General features: G+C 41.4%; 1 protein-coding gene across 1 annotated transcript in view; it reads left to right on the top strand.

The window, feature by feature from the left end:
• The window catches only part of CENPN (centromere protein N), a 38,210-nt gene extending 28,885 nt beyond the window's left edge, over positions 1-9,325 (top strand). Inside the window, exons 8-11 of the mRNA XM_073605539.1 lie at positions 1,780-1,837; positions 2,229-2,341; positions 3,803-3,920; positions 8,555-9,325. Of these exons, the coding sequence (XP_073461640.1) occupies positions 1,780-1,837; positions 2,229-2,341; positions 3,803-3,920; positions 8,555-8,673 (408 nt within the window). The 3' untranslated portion in view covers positions 8,674-9,325. The remainder of the gene's footprint in view (positions 1-1,779; positions 1,838-2,228; positions 2,342-3,802; positions 3,921-8,554) is intronic.
• The last annotated feature ends 10,651 nt before the right edge of the window (positions 9,326-19,976 follow it).

Genomic DNA, 19,976 nt, shown 5'->3' with positions numbered 1-19,976 from the left:
TATTAGACCTGTGTTTCTTTTTCAGGTCTGGTTCTAAACCTCTTCAGCAGGTGGGAAAAGTCATCAGGAAATCCTGAGTTTGTAGCTCTGTATCTTGAACAGCTGTAATAAAGGTAAAAGCAATCAATGACTTTCATTCCCACCTACTGCTAAACTTTAGAATCACTTCTGAAAGAAACTTTCTCTGTCCAAATGCTTCTTTGCTCTTTATTGTAGCTCTATCTTGGATGTAGACACACTGGGGGAGATTTACTAAAACTGGAGCACTCAGAATCTGGTGCAACTGTGCATAGTAGCCAATCGGCTTCTAACTTCAGCTTGTTCAATTTAAGCTTTGATGAGAACACCTGGAAGCTGATTAGTTGCTATGCAGAGTTGCACCAGATTTTGCATGCTCCAGTTTTAGTAAATCCCCCCGCTGGTTGAAGTTTAATCAATTTTAGAAATTAGATACAAAGTCGTCAACAGTTTACTTCTGTCTAGTGTCATGTGAAGAACTGGAAAGGGAAAGCAGCCCCGATCCAAATGCAAATACCTTTCTGAACAGATTTGCCATATATAGTTTCATGACTGGTATTTTCCCATCCCACCTGAACACTAACCAAATAAATAACAGGAGGTTAAAGTCATGCTTTTCCCGTACATGTGCGACTTATTGGCAGGCCTAAAGCCCAACTGAACTTTTAGTTTTAAAATCCGCCAAAAACACATTCCAGGTGCATTAAAACAATTGCGTAAAGTCGTACAGCTCCTATTGTTTATAAAGCAGACATGGCTTGAGCACAAAAGCCTGTCCTCTGGCAGCATGCTTTAGATGAGGACCCATGCTTATTGTGTGAAATCAGAGGCCTGACACCCCCTGCTGAGTCTGAACTAAAACGCTGCAAACACTGAGCATAGGTTTGCGCTGCATACCAGAAATTCCATCGTATCCCTGTGCAAATCGCATGCGATTCTGTGCAGAGTGATTTGAGCCTATTCAGTTTGATGGCTCAAATCACAACGCATCTGCATGGAAAAAGGTTCAGACAGCTTTTTTTTCTTGCAGAAACTGATTTGCATAGGTGTTAACAAGTGGGGGAGGTGGGTCTTTGGAGGAAGAGTCCAGAGTTGGGCTTCAAAGCCCCAAAAATCCTCCATTTTTCTCTGCTCCCGCACAGAAAGGGTTAAATGCTTGTTTTGTCTAGGGTACCCCTGGAAACACTCCACACACACACACACACACACACACACACACACACTCTCTCACACTCACTCTCACACTCTCTCACACTCACTCTCACACTCTCTCACACTCACTCTCACACTCACTCTCACACTCACTCACTCACTCTCCTGCAGGCTCCCGCCAGGCTTTAAGTAAGGAGAGTCCTGCCCCCCCCCGTGCTCCAGCAGTTATATGCCCTCTGACATCATCAAGTACAATGCAGGACCCATAGCCTTACATTAGATGTGAAGGTGCAGGGGGGGGGGAGTTTGTAAGCCAGAGCAAAAGGGAAATTAGAAGTGTATTAGATGACGAGGGTTCAAGTAGTTAATACTGCTTGTTCCAGCACCTTAAACATAAATGAGCATTTTAACCTTGCAGTGCACGGGCTGCCCCTTGTAAGAGAGGATTTTTATTGTCCCTGAAGATTGCCATTGCGGATTTTCTTTCAAAGTCTGTGTCTATATTTCCTTGCATACAGCCAAACAACTAATGGTGCAATGGCCATGTTGCTTTGAGAGAATTATAGGTATATGTTTAATCACTATTTTTTTTTTTTTTTTTCTAAACAGAATTTACAAACATATCATCCAAGACCGCTTCAAGAGAGAAACTATGTGCCATCCATATGTAAGCCATGTTTCATTTTGGAATACATATTTATTCATTTTTTTTTTTTTTTTCATTTCGGGGTTTTTATTTATATATACGACTGTTTAGCTAAACCCAAATGCCTAAAATGTTTGACTGTACTGTGTGGCAGCTTCTTCTAGGATTCAATGCTATCCTAGATGAACAGAATATACCTCAAAAAGGGTATAGATAAAAAATGTACAGTAAGGATTGTAGAGTACTAATGGATGCTACCTGCATACAGCCAACTTCTATTTCTATTGTAATTTTTATACCCTAACAGAATGTTAACACGCCGCTTATTTCTTGAGGTAAACAAATGGTGTAAGCAAAGTTTCACTTTTAACAAACTTCTTCCTTCCCTTTTTTTTTTTTTACCCCTCTCTAGTGGATCCAAGAGTGACTTATGAAAACCTTAAGGAAAAAGAGAGGGTTCATTATCTGACTCGTGAAACATTTGGAGATGGGCCTCTTCCAGAATTGGATCATGCGTCCTACAGGGTATGAAAATACAAATAGATTCTGTGGGGGACATTTATCAATTATGTCGACCAGCAAGGTAATGCTAAACAGGAGCAGTGAGACAGATTGTGTAACAGATTTACTATGATGAAGTTACAGCTTAATTCGTAAATTCCCCTCTCGGCTTCTCTGAAACCTGAACCTGTGAAAGGAAACTCATCTCCAGTAATAAACTGTTGTAGTTGGCTGCCAGGGTTACAGCCACAGGGGTTGCAAATATACACACACACACACACACACACACACACACACACACACACACACACACACACACACACACACACGTTGATTTACTAAAGGCAAATTGACTCTGCACTACAAGTGCACTTGGAAGTGCAGTCTCTGTAGATCAGAGGGGAGGCTCGGAAATGAGGGGAAGCTCTGCTGATTTTATCATCCAATCATGTGCAGGCAAAAATGCTGTTTTTTATTTTCTTTGCTTGTCCACCCTTAGATCTACAGCGACTGCACTTGCAGTGCAAAGTGGATTTGCCTTTAGTAAATAACCCCAACAGTGTTGCATAGACTTTTCTTAACCACTTGCCGACCGCTGCACGCCGATATACGTTGGCACAATGGCAGCCGTAGGCAAATGGGTGTACCTGTACGTCCCCTTTAATTGGCGGGGCTAGCGAGCGCGCGCCCATTGCGTGTGACCAAGCCCACACTCTATGACCACCGGTGTCCCGCAATCGTGTCACGGAGCCGCAGAATGGAGAGATGCCTATGTAAATGAGGCATTTCCCCGTTCTGCCTAGTGACATGGCGGGGATCTACTGCTCCCTGTCATCGGGAGCAGTGATCGCTGTCATGTCAGTGGTAGCCCACCTCCCCCACAGTTAGAACCACTCCCTAGGACACACTTAACCCCTTGATCGCCCACTAGTGTTTAACCCTTTCCCTGCCAGTGTCATTTACACAGTAATCTGTGCTTTTTTATAGCACTGATCGCTGTATAATGGTCCCAAAATAGTGTCAAATTTGTCCCATGTGTCCGCCATAATGTCGCAGTCACGATAAAAATTGCAGATCGCCGCCATTACTAATAAAAAAAATAATAATAAATAATAAAAATGCCATAATCTATCCCCTATTTTGTAGACGATATAACCTTTTTTGTGCAAACCAATCAATATACGCTTATTGCTATATTTTTGGTAAAAAAAAAAAAAAGTAGAATACATATCGGCCTTAACTGAGGAAAAAAACTGTTTTTATTTTTGGGGATATTTATTATAGCAAAAAGTAAAAAATATTGCTTTTTTTTTTTTTTCAAAATTGTCGCTCCTTTTTTTTTGTTTATAGTTTGAATGATAAATAAATGTCCCCTGGTCTGCCCTATTGATTGGGTAAAACCCAGTTCACTGTGTCTAAGTATCATGGAGAAATTTATCTGTTCTGATGTACATAGTTTTATCAATTATTTCTATCCCTAAACAGCTGGAAACAACATTCAAAGGGGAACCTGGCATTGCTGATAAGATTGAACCCTTACGATGTGTTGTCAAGTTCTCTGGCCCCAACCTCCTTGAGTCAATCAGGTCACTGGCACCATCAGGTAAGTGTGCTGCTGTTGTTTTTTTAATTTAGTCTACATAAAGTGCGCTATACTGAAACAAAGCCCCTTCTTTCCTGACTTATCTTGTTCAAAGTTTAAAGCCCATGCAGTTGGGGCTGTGCCCGCACTGCTCAGGTCAACTGCTCTGTTTCTTCATGGGGTGAGCACAAAGCTTATACTCGCCCTCATCCTTCGATCCTCCAGAAAACGGTGCTCCCCCACATCCAGCAGTGGACTGTTCCTGGTCTATGCAGCCTGCTCTGGGTGTGATGGCGTCAGGAACAGTCCAGTATTCATGACCGCTGGAGTGCAGGGGTACTGGACCAGTCTTGAGCTAGAAGGATACGAGTGTACAGCCCCACTGCATGGGGTTTTTTTCCCCCCATGGTTCAGCTTTAAATAAACTTTGAATTACACAAATTCAGGTTAATAGTGCAGACATACAACTTTAATAGACTCTAAGGTTTGGGGGGAAAAAAATAATTATCTTTTTTAACTTTTGATTATCAGTGATTCCATCCTTCAGGCCTGGGCTGTGGAAGGGGAGATGCTGCGTAAGGTTGCCAATGACATCACTGTAGCAAGATCAGGGGCGCTGTCAGTCAGCACAGGTGTTTACCGCAGAGGTTTCAGCAGGTTGATTGTAGCTACCAGTAGCTCAAACAGGACAATGATGGCACTATAAAACATAGAAAAGAGGGTGCACCAACCTTGTGCATTAACCAAGTGGTATCTTTATTAATGTATGAAAGGAAGTATACTCACAAACGCATTAATGATAAAAGCATATCAAGGTCCATAGTAGACACATAGCGACTCATGACAAAATGCATCCATTTAGGAAACCACAAACTTGGCTAATGTGAATTGGCCCTCACACCGACATTAAAAAAAAAAAAAAAAACTTGCTCTCAACTACATTTACATGGAACTATATGGACATATTAAGCCTTTCAGTCAACATACACTTTACATACAAAATGGTAACAGGTAGAGGTGCACCGAATGGAAATTGTGGTGCAGAAACCGAAAATGACAGGGTTTTTATTTTTAATATATATATTTGTATTATATTCAACTTTTTAATTAATATCATGAATTTAAATGAAAAGGAATTTATTGTCGGCTATTATCGGCACCTTTAGTGCAAGAAAAGCTCAAGGAAAATGCATCCTTTATTCACTTCCGGACCGGCTCAAGTCGATATACGTCGGCACTTTGAAGAGGCATATCGTTATGGCGGCAGCTAGCTGCCATAACACCGGTATCCTCTTCTTCAGTGAGCAGCCTGGTTTCAGATAAGTGGTCTCTGTGGTGGATTCACCGCAAAATTACTTTTATCGGTGGCAGAAGAGGGCACGCTGCGCTCCGGTTCCCTCCACCACTTACTGGAGGCGATTGGATCTTTCTCCCTGTGTGATATGGAGCTGAGTAAGGGGAAGATGGCCCCCACCCGGCTCCATACCATTGCAAGGCGGAAGTGACGTCAAAACGTCACTTCCCCCCATAGCTCTTAAGGGGACATTTAAAAAAAAAAAAAAAAAACATTTTTAAACGACATTTTTATTTTTTTATTGCATTTTAGTGTAAATATGAGATCTGAGGTCTTTTTGACCCTAGATCTCATATTGAAGAGGTCCTGTCATGCTTTTTTCTATTATGTTACAATCCTTGTAATAGGAATAAAAGCGACACATTTTTTTTTAAAAGAACAGTGTAAAAATAAAAAGCCCGTCCTGCCGAGCTCGTGTGCAGAAGCGAACACATATGTGAGTAGCTCCGCATATGAAAACTGTGTTCAAACCACACGTGAGGTATCGCCACAATCGTTAGAGCGAGAACTAATTCTAGCCCTAGATCTCCTCTGTAAATCAAAACCTGCAAGCTGTACAATTTTTTTTAAACACCACCTATGGAGATTTTTAAGGGTAAAACTTTGTCGCCATTCCATGAGTGGGCGCAATTTTGAAGCAAGGCATGTTGGGTATCAGTTTGCTCGGCGTAACATCTTTCACAATATATAAAAAAAAAAATTGGGCTAACTTTACTGTTGTCTTATTTTTTTAATTCAAAAAAGTGTATTTTTTGTTGTAAGAACGCTGCGCAAATACGGTGTGAAAGTATTGCAAAGACCGCCATTTTATTCTCTAGGGTGTTAGAACCCCCAAACATTATATATTGTTTGTTTTTTTTCTAAGTAATTTTCTAGCAAAAAAAATTATTTTAACTTGTAAGCACCAAATCTCAAAAAGAGGCTCGGTCCTTAAGTGGTTAAATTCTATGTATGTCTTAACACTGGTCCGTTGTGCTTCCGTAGTGGTGTTAAAAATCTTGCTGCATTTTTGGTCAGTTAAAAAAAAAAAAAAAACGCACCTCCCCGTTTGAAATGCATTGAAAACGCATCAATAATAAAAAAAGTGTCACGTTTTTGAGTCACATGAGCACACCATAAGCACAGTAAAATCGCAACAAAATCACGTGCATTTTCAGTGCAATTATCAGCACCTTTTTCTTTATCGGCAAAAAGTGTTGAAAACACCAATTTCAGCTGATATGTTTCGGCCATCGAAATTTTGGTGCATCTCTAGTAAAAGGGATACTGAAAAACGTGCCTTTCCTACAGAAAATGGTTATCTGAGTTCCTTTTGGTACCAGTCACATGACCAAACACCAAGACATTGGTTACATAAATTCTACTTGAAGGTGTTTGTGATAGATGTGGGCAGAGCCAGCCAATCGGCAGCTTTCCCTTTAGTAGGGGTTCTTTGCCTTTGGTCAGATGAATGGCACCAGAGGAAGCCCGGAGCACTGTTTTCTGCAAGACTAGTGGCATCAGACTCCACTGTTGACAAAATAAATAATTCTCCCCATACCCATTAATTACAAGGATTTTTGGCAAGGACAGATGCAGGGCATTGCAGATTATTTTCCTTCTATTATCTGCATACATGACAGGCCATTGCACTAACATCCTGAAAGTGATTTCTAAATGGGGAGGTTTACGTGCTTTATTATGCAATCAGCTTTACCCCCCAGACATACAGTACCTGCAACAAGTATCTCCTGTCACAATATCCCGCTCCATGTCTACGCTGACGACAACCAGATCTATTTCAAATTATCCAAGAAAGGGGAAGATCACGTCATGCTGGCCTCCTGCTTGGAGGAATTCCAATCCTGGATGGGTGCCAATTATTAAAAAATAAATGGCTCCAAAACTGAATGTATCATCTTCAGTAACCAGGTGTATTCCAACTTGTTTCCGTCCTGGCCGGAGTCTTTTAACCCTTTTTTGATTCCGGCCACTCAGGTCAGGGACCTGGGCGTCATCTTTGACTCTAGGTTAAACCTGCGCCCTTAGGTAAATCAGGTGGTGAGTTAATGCCACTTCTGCCTGAAACTCCTGAGGTCGACTTTTCGCTATATCGCAGACTCTGACAAGATCGCCATGGTCAATGCCATTATCACCAGTCGACTGGACTACTGCAATACTCTACTTTGGTTTGCCTGCTTGTACCATCTACAAGCTCCAGTTGATTCAGAATGCAGCAGCTAGGTTATTGGCGGGTGTTGGTCGTCGTGACCACATCACTCCATCTCTTAGAGCCCTGCATTGGTGGCCTGTGAAAGAACGTGTTCTGTTTAAAACTGGATGTCTTGTCCATAAGGTATTGCATGGACGCGGCCCAAAGTACCTGAAGGAAAAATTTATCAAGTATGCGCCTACCCGATCCTTGAGATCAGCGAATTTGGCCATATTAAAGATTCCAAAATGTAAAAAGAAAACATGCAAAGGGAGAACATGTAAAGTACAGGGAGCTGAATTTTGCAACTCCTTGTCTCTGAAACTGAGACTTGAGAATGATTTTCTGAAATTTCGAAAGAAGTTGAAAACCAAACTTTTTGTACAAGCTTTTGGAGTCACAAAATTAAAACTTGTGGGTCTGTCCAACACACCTCAATAAAATTAGGTATGTTGCCATGCTGGTTATACTGGCTCTCTTAAGGTCTTTTAATGTCAATGTCTTTTGTTTTGCGCATCGAGGCCTTCGGGTAAGACTGCGTAGGTCAAGCATTTTTAATAAATTGAAAAAAAAAAATAAACCAAGGAGACTTACTACAACTAACCTAAAGGCAGTGGCTGGGGATGCCTGGAATTTTAACTCAAGACTTCTAGAAAAAGTGATTAAACGCACAAGAAGTACATGACCTCTTTTGCTACGTTTTGAGTCATAGCAGGTTGCAGATTAAAGTAGAAGGTGTTTTTTGTTTTTGTTTTTTTGTTTTTTTTTTTTAATAATGGAAACTACAAAATGACTAATGTAGCAATGATAGAGATAGGTTATCTTCTTTCCTTTTTTTTTTTAAAATCTGGATCATTGTTTTTATTGCAATTAAAAGGAATCTGGTTAGTATAGAGGCTACCCATTGCCAGTTTTTCCCTTTCCTGTCTTGTATACACAATAGGAATTGAATGAAAATCTCTGAAGTGAAGAGAAATCCCACATTTTGACAGTTGTTACCAAAACAGGTGTCCCCATTGAAAGATTTCCTGTTCTAATTTAATTGGTGTATATTAACTAATATTATTTTGTGTTTTTTTTTTTTTTTTGTCCCCCCCCCCCCCCCAACAGGTGTTGCAGAGGCACCTATCTCAAGCCTATTGACATGTATACCCCACAAAGCCAGAAATATTTTTAAAATCTCGGATAGGAGACCTTTACAGCCCACCAGCAGCCAGGCCACCAACTAGTGATTTCATTAAGAAGTATCCAAGGACGTGATTTTTTGATGCAGCCAGGTTGGGACTGGTCCTTTCTGGATACTCGGGAAGCAAGATAGATCCTAATAAAGATGGCTCACTTGCACCTCTTACAGGACCAGATCAAAAAGCAGGATTGCCCAACGTATGCATTTTTTTATTCGTTTTTGCAGCTGAGGAGGAGGACCAAGATCATTCACATTCATCTGAAAAACGAAGAGAAAATCAACGGGCTGCAATAGTAAGCCACAAGTAATCCGTTTTCCAAGGGCTTGTGTTGAGATGTGAGGAGCAAGGGACAAATAAGATTTCAGCTTTCATTCCTTTTCAGTGGTCAGAGCAGTGCTCTGTTATGCTATAAAACGAAGGTCTAAATCTTTTGTATGAAACATTAAACAGCAGAGCACTGGACTGCACAGATCACTAGTTTTACAAATGTGACATTTTAAAATTTGCATTTACTGTACATTTGAAATACTTGCTTATGGAGCACTATTTACTTCAAAGAGAAGCTGGGAGATCTGCTCCGCTTACTGGCTTTATTAGTTGGAGCCAATGGTTTTCATTGAAGGGAATGGTGATCCATATAAGCTTGGCTGTTCTTCTACACCTTTTTTATGAATAATTAAATGTGACTTAAAAACGATCCTTTAGTAACACTTTATTTAAAAAAAAATATAAACATGTCATACTTGCCTCCACTGTGCAGCTCGTTTTGCACAGAGTGGCCCTGAACATCAATTTCTGGGGTCCCTCTGCAGCTCTTACAGCTCCTCCCCACATTAGGTGACCCCCTTGGAGAAGTGCTCTCCCGAGGGGGCTTCCTTGCCAGCATTCGGCCCCGCCCCCCGGCACCCAAGTCATTGGATTTGATTGACAGCAGTGGGAGCCAATGGCTGGGCTGCTATCAATATGTCCAATCAAAAGCCGGGAACTCATGGAGAGAGGGACGGCAGGGACGTGCCGACGGAAATTCGGGGCTCAGGTAAGTAAAACGGGGGGGCCGGTGACTACAAGGTGTTTTTTTACCTTCATGCATAGGATGCATGAAGGTGAAAAAACACGAGTCTTTAATGTTTAATTGTGAATAAACTTGGTGATCTGTGCAATGCAGGATTTCTTCTGGGATACATTGTTCCAGTGTGTGCTTCAAGTTGTTTCAAACCTTTTGACCAGCCTTAAGCAGCTTTGCTGAAGCATTTTTATTTTTATTTATTTTTTATAGCACCCTTCAGTACAAGTTTGCAGGGTTTGTTTAGTCCAGATCTTTAGGCCTGTTTCACACGGGCTTAAGCTTGTATAAGAGCAGTGTGAACAGCAAGCTTTGACAAAGCATATGTAGAGCTTTCAGCAAGCTTTGTTGAAGCTTTTAAAGTACCATTCACATCCAGTTAGTAAATTTTGAACACAGATCCTAATGGGATTGCAGGCTTTGAACAAGCTTCAAGAAGTGCTAAAGCCAGCTAACAGCTTGTTTAAAGTGGCAATCAGCACTACTATTAGGATCTGTGTTCAACATTTACAAACTGGAGCTGCATTGTAGTTTAAAAGCTTCAACAAAGCCTGCTGAAAGCTCTGCAAATGCTTTGTCAAAGCTCACTGCTCTTAAACAAGCTGAAGCCCGTTTGAACCAAGCCTAAGGGAGCGCTGTTTAAACAAGCTGCTAGGAGGTGTCATTACTGCTTGAAAGTTGCTAGCAGCTTGTTAAGGAGATTGTCAACACCCCATTAGGATCTGTTTACATCTCCATGCTGGATCTGAAGTTTTCTTGAGGTGCTTGAAGGTTGTTGAAAGCCTTACAAAGCCCACAAAGCCCACATGGACAAGGCCTTAGAGCTTCTGAATCCTTAATGAGGGATATACCACGGCTATTTCATCCTTGTATGTGTGTGTGTTTGTGTTTGTGTTTTTTTTTTTTTTTTTTTTTTTTTTTGTTTTTTCTAAAAATGTATGTTGCATAAAATGATTTACTTACAGCTTGGAATTATGTATATAGTGCATTTTTTGCAGATTTTAAAGTTTGGCATGAATGGCATGCAGTTGCAAAAGTGTCACTGCCATTTTATTGTAAAAATTGTGAGGTAAAACCAATTAAATTATTCATTATCTGTTTTTACTGGACAGCTTACTCTCCATATATTGTATTTAATTTATATTCAGATTATTTAGCGGTCTTTTGGTGAACAGTGTTTATTGTACAGCAATGGAATAATATACCGACACCTTATTTTTGGAGATCATTTTATTCACTTTTTATTATTATTTTTTTTTCTATATACTATATTGCCAAAAGTATTGCGACGCCTGCCGTTACACGCATAATGAACTTTAATGGCGTCTTATAGCTGCAAAGGGTGGGCCAACTCAATATTGAACCCTACAGACTAACAGCTTCAACTCTTCTGGGAAGGCCGTCCACAAGGTTTAGGAGTGTGTCTATGGGAATGTTTGACCATTCTTCTAGAAGCACATTTGTAAGGTCAGGCACTGATGTTGGATTAGAAGGCCTGGCTCGCAGTCTCGGCTCTAATTCATCCCAAAGGTGTTTTATCAGGTTGAGGCCAGGGCTCTGTGCAGGCCAGTAAAGTTCCTCCACCCCAAACTCACTCATCCATACTATATTGCCAAAAGTATTGGGCCACCTCACCAAATCATTTGGTGGAGGGGGGGGTTATAGTGTGGGGTTGTTTTTCAGGTTTTGGGTTTGGCCCCTTCGTTCCAGTGAAGAGAAACCCTTAAGGCGTCAGCATACCAATACATTTTGGACAATCTCATGCTCCCAACTTTATGGGAACAGTTTGGGGATGGCCCCTTCCTGTTCCAACATGACTGAGCACCAGTGCACAAAGCAAGGTCCATTAAGACATGGATGAGTAAGTTTAGGGTGGAAGAACTTGACTGGCCTGCACAGACTCCTGACAGAACACCTTTGAGGTGAGTTATAGTGGAGACTGAGAGCCAGGTGTTCTCATCCACATCAGTGCCTGACCTCACAAAAGGCGCTTCTGGAAGGATGGTCAAACATTCCCATAGACACACTCCTAAACCTTGTGGATGGCCTTCCCAGAAGAGTTGAAGCTGTTATAGCTGCAAAGGGTGGGCCAACTCAATATTGAACCCTACAGAGATGTTATAGATATATATCGTATCTATATAATTTACGTATCAGTGGGCTTAAACTTATTTCAAGTTTTTGAAGTTTGAAAATAACACTTTGTTCACAGAATTGGTGATGGAATGAAAATGAAAAAAATTTACATAGATGAATAGTAACATTTGTTGTATTTGTATTTAGAGGAAGTGTTGGGTCACCGTCTACTTTACAATTACACACAACCCAGGGGTCATCAAATATTAGTACTGTAGTTGCTTTCCCTACGGTGGGGGAGGGGGTGTGTAATAGGTGAAGTTTACTGTGAATTGCTGGTCTGTGTTTTATACCTGAAGGAGAAATCCCATATCAGTTGTCAACAGAACGGGTGAATCAGAACAGAAAGATTGTTTCTATTCTCTTTAATAAGCCTGCAAATTACAATAAAATGGATTTTTGATAACTGCTTGAGTCTTTTATACATGGCATTGAACTTTCTTAGTCCCTTCCATGTACTATAACTCTGTTATTCATCACCTTGGATTGTCACCGCTCACTCTGCCATGGTATAGGAGTCAGAGAATGGAACCACAGCGTGCAGTGGAGGACCCCGCTACCTGACACTCCTGGAAGGGACTGCAGATCTGAGCACAATTTTTCTTTTTTTAAACATAGTTTATTCAACTTCTCAATAAAAATACATGTTTGGCGCATACATCCCACAGAGCAGAATAGTACACTAAAATCTGTAGAAGTATAGACATGAGAAGGTATGCATAAATCAAGGTAGCACAGAATGCAATCTAATGAACTGCTTTACAAATATTGGATACAATCTTCAGTCACAGGTTATATCAATCGTGTTTAATGTTCATGACAGATCAGAGCTTGCAGGCCCTACTTGCTTGTTTCAACCCCTTGAAAACATCTGCTAATTACACGGACCTTCCAAAATGAGCTGCAGTTCATGTACATAGAATGCCTTGTGCTGCATTAGGCAACTGTTATCAGTGACTGTGCTTCCCGCAGGGCAATGGTCTCCAAAAAAAAAACGCGGCCCTTTGCTTGATTTCATCTGACCCATAGGGCACTAATTTCATCCACTGATGCCAACAATGGGGCAGAAATCTTCCCACTGACACCAATGAAGCGGCACAATTTATTCCAATGACACCAACGATGGGGCACTATTCCTCCCACTGACACCAACAATGGGGCATTGTTTAATCCCCCACCTATTTACTTATATTCTTGTTAGTTTGTATTCATTCATGTATCAAGCTCGGGCAGCTATCTGCATTGATTCAATGCTGACAATTGCATGGAATGAGAGGGCTTGATAGCTTGCATCTATGGTGCTGTGACTCTGTTGTTCCTCAGCCGTATGCTTCCGCCGTGGATTATTGTCATAGCAACAGGTCTTCTATAAGATAGGTTGAGTGGTGCCATAGCTCCACCCTGCTGAAGAAGTCCTATTGGACGTAACCTAAATAGGGAGGAGCTATGCTGGGATGACATCATCCGCTGCCATCCTGTGAGACAGATCTCACCTTGTCTATAGAGCTGTATATGATCATTTTTAATGGAAGTAGGAATTTGATGTTTTAATCGCCTCCATACCGGGCCCATTCTTGCATTCCTCTCCTACATGTAAAATTCATCTTTTTTTTTTTTGCTAGAAAATTACTCAGAACCCCCAAACATTATATATGTTTTTTTTTAGCAGACACCCTAGGGATTAAAATAGTGGTTGCTGCAACTTTTTATTTTGCACGGTATTTGCGCAACAATTTTTCAAACGCCTTTTTTTTGGGGGAAAAAAAAGTTTCATGAATTCAAAAAATAACAAAACAGTATAACGATGGCGGCTGGTCAGCAAGTAGTTAGTAAAGCCTAGATATATTTAAATAGAGAGCACTTAGATCTTTCTTCATTTCCATGTGCCTCTGGGATCCCGGGGAGATCGGTGTCTGCTGTATTGGCTACATTCTTCCCTAAGGGGCATACGCTATTGACGCCCTGTTCAGGAGTTTAATTAATGAGGTGAGCGAGCATGCATCTCGGTGGTGGAGGGAGTGTCACATACATTGCGTTACCTCGGATTTCTACCGTCCCACACGTGGATCTCTCCGGCTGCTGTCTGGACTTTGTGGTTCATCTTATAATTATTTGGACTGTTTTTATTAATTTTGTGGAATTCTGAATGAACTTTTTTGCACTGCACTTTTCCATCTGTGGATTGTTTGTTTATTCCCATTGACGTCAGGACATTTTCTACTCCACAGCCTGGCCCCTTTAAACAAAGGGCCAATTTACTGTCCTTCAGACTTTGACAGTTTGGAGACCCCTGGTGTAGGGTATTATCAGCCTAATGCCGCGTACACACGGACGGACTTTTCATCTACAAAAGTCCGACGGACCAAAGCCGGCGGACAATCTGATCGTGTGTGGGCTTCCCCGGACTTTCGACTGATTTTTCCAGCCACAAATCTGACGGACTTTAGATTTGGAACTTGCTTCAAATCTTTACATCGTAACTCCACCGGACCCAGAAATCCGCTCGTCTGTATGCTAGTCCGACGGACACAAACCCACGCTAGGGCAGCTACTGGCTATCAACTTCCTTATTTTAGTCCGGTGTACGTCATCACGTACGAATCCGGCGGACTTTTGTGTGATCGTATGTAGGCAAGTCCGTTCGTTAGAAAGTCTGCCGCAAGTCCGCCAAAAGGCTGTCGGACTTTTGTAGCCGAAAAGTCCGACCGTGTGTACGCGGCATAATAAGTAGCATCAGCTCTGTTCTGTCTCTTTTCTTGACGTCCTAACCCTGCCATCCTGTATGGGGACCCTAGAGGGAAGGGGCATGTAAAGTATAATAAAATGCAAAATGTTTTCTTTAGTCTTGGATAGAGTGGAAAAGGGATTAGAACCCCTATTAGATTTTTAGTGCTGTCTGTGCCCCCATTAAGGAAATTCACCCTCGCTATTACCATTATCATTGAACAATAAAGAAAATTCCAGATTTTAGGTTGTCCCCAGAAAAGTAATAGAGGGGAAAACTTCCAATAGGGACACTAATTCTGGTCAGGATGAATAAAAATCAATGCTATTTTTTTTTTAATCGAATTTTTTAAATTTAAATTGGCTTTTATTTTATTTTTTAATTTTTATTAAATTTATTTTAATAAAATGTTTTAGGAGTAAAAATCTATCCAAAATCTATCTAGGATACATTAATAATTTTGTTCAGCGTGAAATGGAGCTTCATTATGTAGCATGAGGCTGTATATTCTGCAATATTTACATTTTTGGAAAACTCATTTACTGAATCCAAGCTCTGCAAGCTGAGATAACATGCACTGCATTGATGCATTCACACAATTTCACAGTAACCATGAGATAAAACAAAGTTCAGGAATATTCCTTTTATCCCATTGTTTTTCAAATCTATGCACACTAAAAACTGATTGGTTCATAAATTGCTGTTTTACTAACCTGACAGCTTATTCCTTTTTTTTTTTCAAAATCTTTTTATTGAGCTTTCTAACACGGGCATCAGGCTCTGTTCACACCAAGGCATTTTTAGAGCTGAGGCTTAGAGCAGAAAAACACCCAAGACTAATCCTATTTATTTCAATGGTCACATCTGAGTGTTAAAGCAAAACGCCCGTTGCTCAAAAAAAAAAAAAATACAGGGGCTTCTTTTTTGGCAGGTTACAGGTGGTTTTAATTATTTTATGTTGGTGACCTTTTAACCTTGAAAACACCTGTAAAACAGCAATGCCTAGGTGTGAACAGAGCCTCACCCACGCAGTGGCAACCAAGGCAGACCACCAGAGCCCCACGCGGCCACCAAAAATAACTCACAAGGTTTGTGTATATGAGGCTCACCACAGACCTTAGAATGTTGGCAGAGGTAAGCTGGTAGATCCCGCCCAACAGGTCACCCCGACCGGACCCTCACACCAGTAAAATGGCACAATTAGAAATTAAAAAAGACATCAAGTCTTATTGAGGGGCACCAGTCATCTTTTCTGTAGACTCATCATTAAGCCATTCATTCCAGATTCTGTCATACTATAACAGAGGTTGTCTTAGAAAGTTTGTGTCCTTTATAAAGAGATATGGTAGAGTTGACCAAGTTCATCCAAGCCGGGACTGTGGTAGGAGAAGGTTTTTTCCAATGCCAGGATCAGTGCCTTTCTTGCATAAACTAAAAAAAGATTTCGTCCAGTTCACCGGGAGACCCGTGACCTCCGAGAAGGTATTGAGAATGTGGAGAGCTCCTTGTAAAGAGGGGTCAGTAAGGGCCACCCTCTCCTCCAGCCATCCAATGTGAAGGTCTTTAATATCACGGGAACTGCAGAGGACATAGCGATGGCAAAGAGTGCCAGGGAGAGGGGCAGCACTGCAGTGTGCCCCTATGTAGTAAAAAAGAGTCTGAGAGGCGACCACCCAATTTAATAGCTGCTGTAGGGCTCTTATATATGGTGCGCAACCATTGAATGAAAATTAGTGGAAATCCCATACGCCTGAGGACTTGCCATAAGTACACCCAGACAGCTTATTATTGTAAATAGGAAACCTTCATTTTGTTTGCAAATATTAAAGATTCTAACTACCAGCAAGAATAAGTCCTTTAAAGAGCACCTGTCATTTCAGATCCATCATGGCAGCGCTGTTAGCGGGCATCTACTCACCTGCTGTCGCCACGTCCCTCACCTTGTGTCACTGCCGCATCACCAGCCGCCCCATCAAAGTGAATGGGACTGTTGGTGAGTCAACAGCGGGTCAGAGGAGGAGCCACTGCGGGATAGAGATGACAGTTGCTCTTTAAAAAGATTTGATTTAAATCAAATCCACCCTGGTTCGGGTGACCTGGGGGGGCCCCAAGAGATTCCCTTAATTAGCAGAGATTTCCTTTCACATGCACTCACCGTTTGGCTATGGGACAGGAAGTAATGCGAAATCTCCACAATGGGACACAGATGGCAAAACCTTACAGGGGTTATAACCCTCCCTTACTCTATCCAAAATGAAAAAAAGATTTGCCTCTAATTCTTCTTTAATTCTCTATTTTATCTGATGATATGAATAATATAGACCAGTGGTCTCCAAACTGCGGGGGCCGGATGCGGCACTTTGCTTGCCTTTGTCCAGCCCTTGGTAACATTGGGAGGAATAGTGCACTAACGATGGGGGACTATTCACTATTCCTCCCACTGACACCAACGATGGGGCACTATTCCTCCCAATGACACCAATGGGGCACTATTCCTCCCAATGATGGGGCACTAGTCCTACTCTAATTCCCAAATGTGGTGATGTCTAATCCCACGGATGCCAGGAAAATTCCCACTTCCGCTGGTCAGGGTTCGGCCCTCTAAAATCTGAAGAACAATAAACTAGCCATTTTATTTTGAAAGTTTGGAGTTTATTATTTTTTTTAGAAATATGTCATCACTGCCTCAGGCTGTGTGGCCTGATCTACTATTGTGTTGAACTTAGGTGAACATAGACAAGCCCACAGTGTCAGTGTATGGGGTGGAAACAGCTATTGTGAGTGAATTTTGGAAAATAAAAAGGAACAAAGGTGAAGTATTACTTCCACATCCCTATTCTTCAGTTATATGCACACAGTGGGGGAGATTTCCTAAAACTGGAGCACTCAGAATCTGGTGCAGCTGTGCATGGTAGCCAATCCGCTTCTAACTTTAGCTTGTTCAATTAAGCTCTGCATTGAAACCAATTAGTGTCCAGGTTTTAATGTCAAAGCTTAACAGGATTTTGCACACTCCAGTTTTAGGAAATCTCTCCCAGTGTGCTAAGAAACTGTAGTGCCCACAAACAGTCACAAGATGTCAGCATCTTATAAGTAATAATCAGGCAGCTACAGTTTAACTAGAGTGTCCGCCAGTCATCCTCAACCTTTTACCATCCCCATCTAAAATTATTAGACCTACCGCTCATAGAACGTATGATCAGTAGGTTTTAGAGACTTTTTTTTAAATAAATCCCATTCATAATTTTAGTAAAGTGGAAGAAAATTCTAAGCCTAGCTGTATAAGGCCTGGTTCACATCTATGTAGGATGCGGGTTGCATATTCCAGGTACATTTTGCGAGACACCAGTCTTCCTTTCCATAAAATGCATAGATGTGAATGTGACCCATAGGAAAACATGTTAAATGGACTGTAGTGTGTTTCTGCAAAACTGAAAATGCACTACAAAATGCATAGGTGTGAACCAGGCCTAATGCTTGATTCACACCTATGCATTTTAGTGCTTTTTGCAGATTTGCACTACAGTCCATTTAACATGGTTTCCTATGGAACACGTTCTGTAGTGCAAAATGCAAAAAGCATTAAAAATGCATAGGTGTGAATTAGGCCTTAGTATTCCCTCCTTCCTATCCTGCCTAATTGGATTTAAAATGGGTAAGTAAGCACACCTTTTTCTAATACAGGTCACATGATCTCGCAGGTCTGGCTCAGTGAGCCCTCAACAATGGCTGGGAATTTCGGGATCTGTGAAGTCACCCATAGGCTCCCATGGCCTAGTTGTTGTTGGTGCTCCCTCCTCTCCCCTGCAGCAGCTGCTGCTCACTGATACAGTGGCGGTGGAGCTGCGGGATCACATGACCAGATTTAAACTAGGTAAATAAGTACACGCACCTGTTTTATACAGATTAGGTAGGGGGAGGGAATATTTTTAAGAATAGTTAGACTTGGGCTTTTCTTACACTATAATATTCATTTTATGAAATGAAACACAGACAGTAAACATTACAGTGACCCTTAACATTGGTTGTCAATGTAGGCAGGATCCTGTGCCCCTGATGATGTCATTGAGTGATAACTGGTCATTGTGAGGCTTCCTGACGGGCTCAGAGCATCCATTTATCTGGGTTTTGGAAAAGGCAGTTTATAATAGAACCTGTTTTGACTTCCCAAGATACACATTCCGGTAAGCGCATATATGTGCTTTTGTGGATGGGTGTGTCATATGAGAGCGTTTTGAAGAGCACTACCTTTGCATAAGGGGATTCTCACACTGGTATAAACAAAAGTCCACGCAAAAGTAAAAGATTTGTTTCCATTTGGACTTTATTTAGTATTTATTTAAGAAAGTAAATAAATAAATGCAGCCACAAAAATAAAATAAAATAAAAAAGGGTAATTATTAGATTTTTGCATTGGTGCCTGCAGAGCGTTGCTATCATAATCAGTACATTGCACAGGCTCCTGCAGCCTCATCCTCTATAGGAGTGATGGCAAACCTTGGCACCCCAGATGTTTTGAAACTACATTTCCCATGGTGCTCATGCCCTCTGCAGTGTAGATGAGCACCATGGGAAATGTTGTTCCAAAACATCTGGGGTGCCAAGGTTCACCATCATTGCTCTATACAAACAGGAAAATCAATGCTACCCATACAACATTTTGATGACACAGCTCCCGGGTGCTCGATCCACAGTCGTTGGCTGAGTAGAATAATGTAGGAAAGATGATCCGTACACCGGTTGCTGCTCTTAAGAAATCTTCATTTTATTGGAAAGCCACAATGTACAAACACAGATAAAATCAGTTGATGCGTTTCAGCCTATAAGCCCTTAGTCATAAACACAAGGGTAGTTATGACTAAGGCCTTTTAGGCTGAAACGCGTCAACTGATCAACAAATTATCTCAGTGCTGCAGATCGATGCAATACAGTCTATACATTTCTGCCCTTGCCGGTCATCTCAGTTTTCTCAAATCCAATCTAAATCAAGTCTAATGGTGACCATACATGCTTCGGTAATTGATTTGATTTATTTTCTGACCGATCTTGCCCGATAGGAATAATCAAAAATCTACCAATCAGCTTCTGTCCAACCACCCTGTTGAATAAAAGCCACTTGATCAGCGGCTGCAGTGCTGATCTGTGTATTCTGATAGCATTCTCTGTATTCTCTTCGCTGTCAGAATACAATAGCGCAGCGGGCAGGATTCCCCCATTCACCTTGAATGTGGATGGGGGAATTTACTCTGTTTTTTTTTCCCCCATTCAGCCAGTGAAGTGAACCATGTATGGCCAGCTTTAAAGCGCTAACAAGGCCGGTGCTAGACTATTTTGCACACCAGGCAAGACCAGCTACTTGGCACCAAAAAATAAAATGTTAAAACAAATAGGGGCATCCTGCCCTAGGGAAGAGTCCCCGTG

The sequence above is a fragment of the Aquarana catesbeiana genome, linkage group LG11, assembly GCF_042186555.1.
Source record: "Aquarana catesbeiana isolate 2022-GZ linkage group LG11, ASM4218655v1, whole genome shotgun sequence".
NCBI classification, from domain to species: Eukaryota; Metazoa; Chordata; class Amphibia; order Anura; family Ranidae; genus Aquarana; species Aquarana catesbeiana.
The sequence above is the reverse complement of the archived record's forward strand: the minus strand, read 5'-3'. Positions and strand labels throughout refer to the sequence as shown.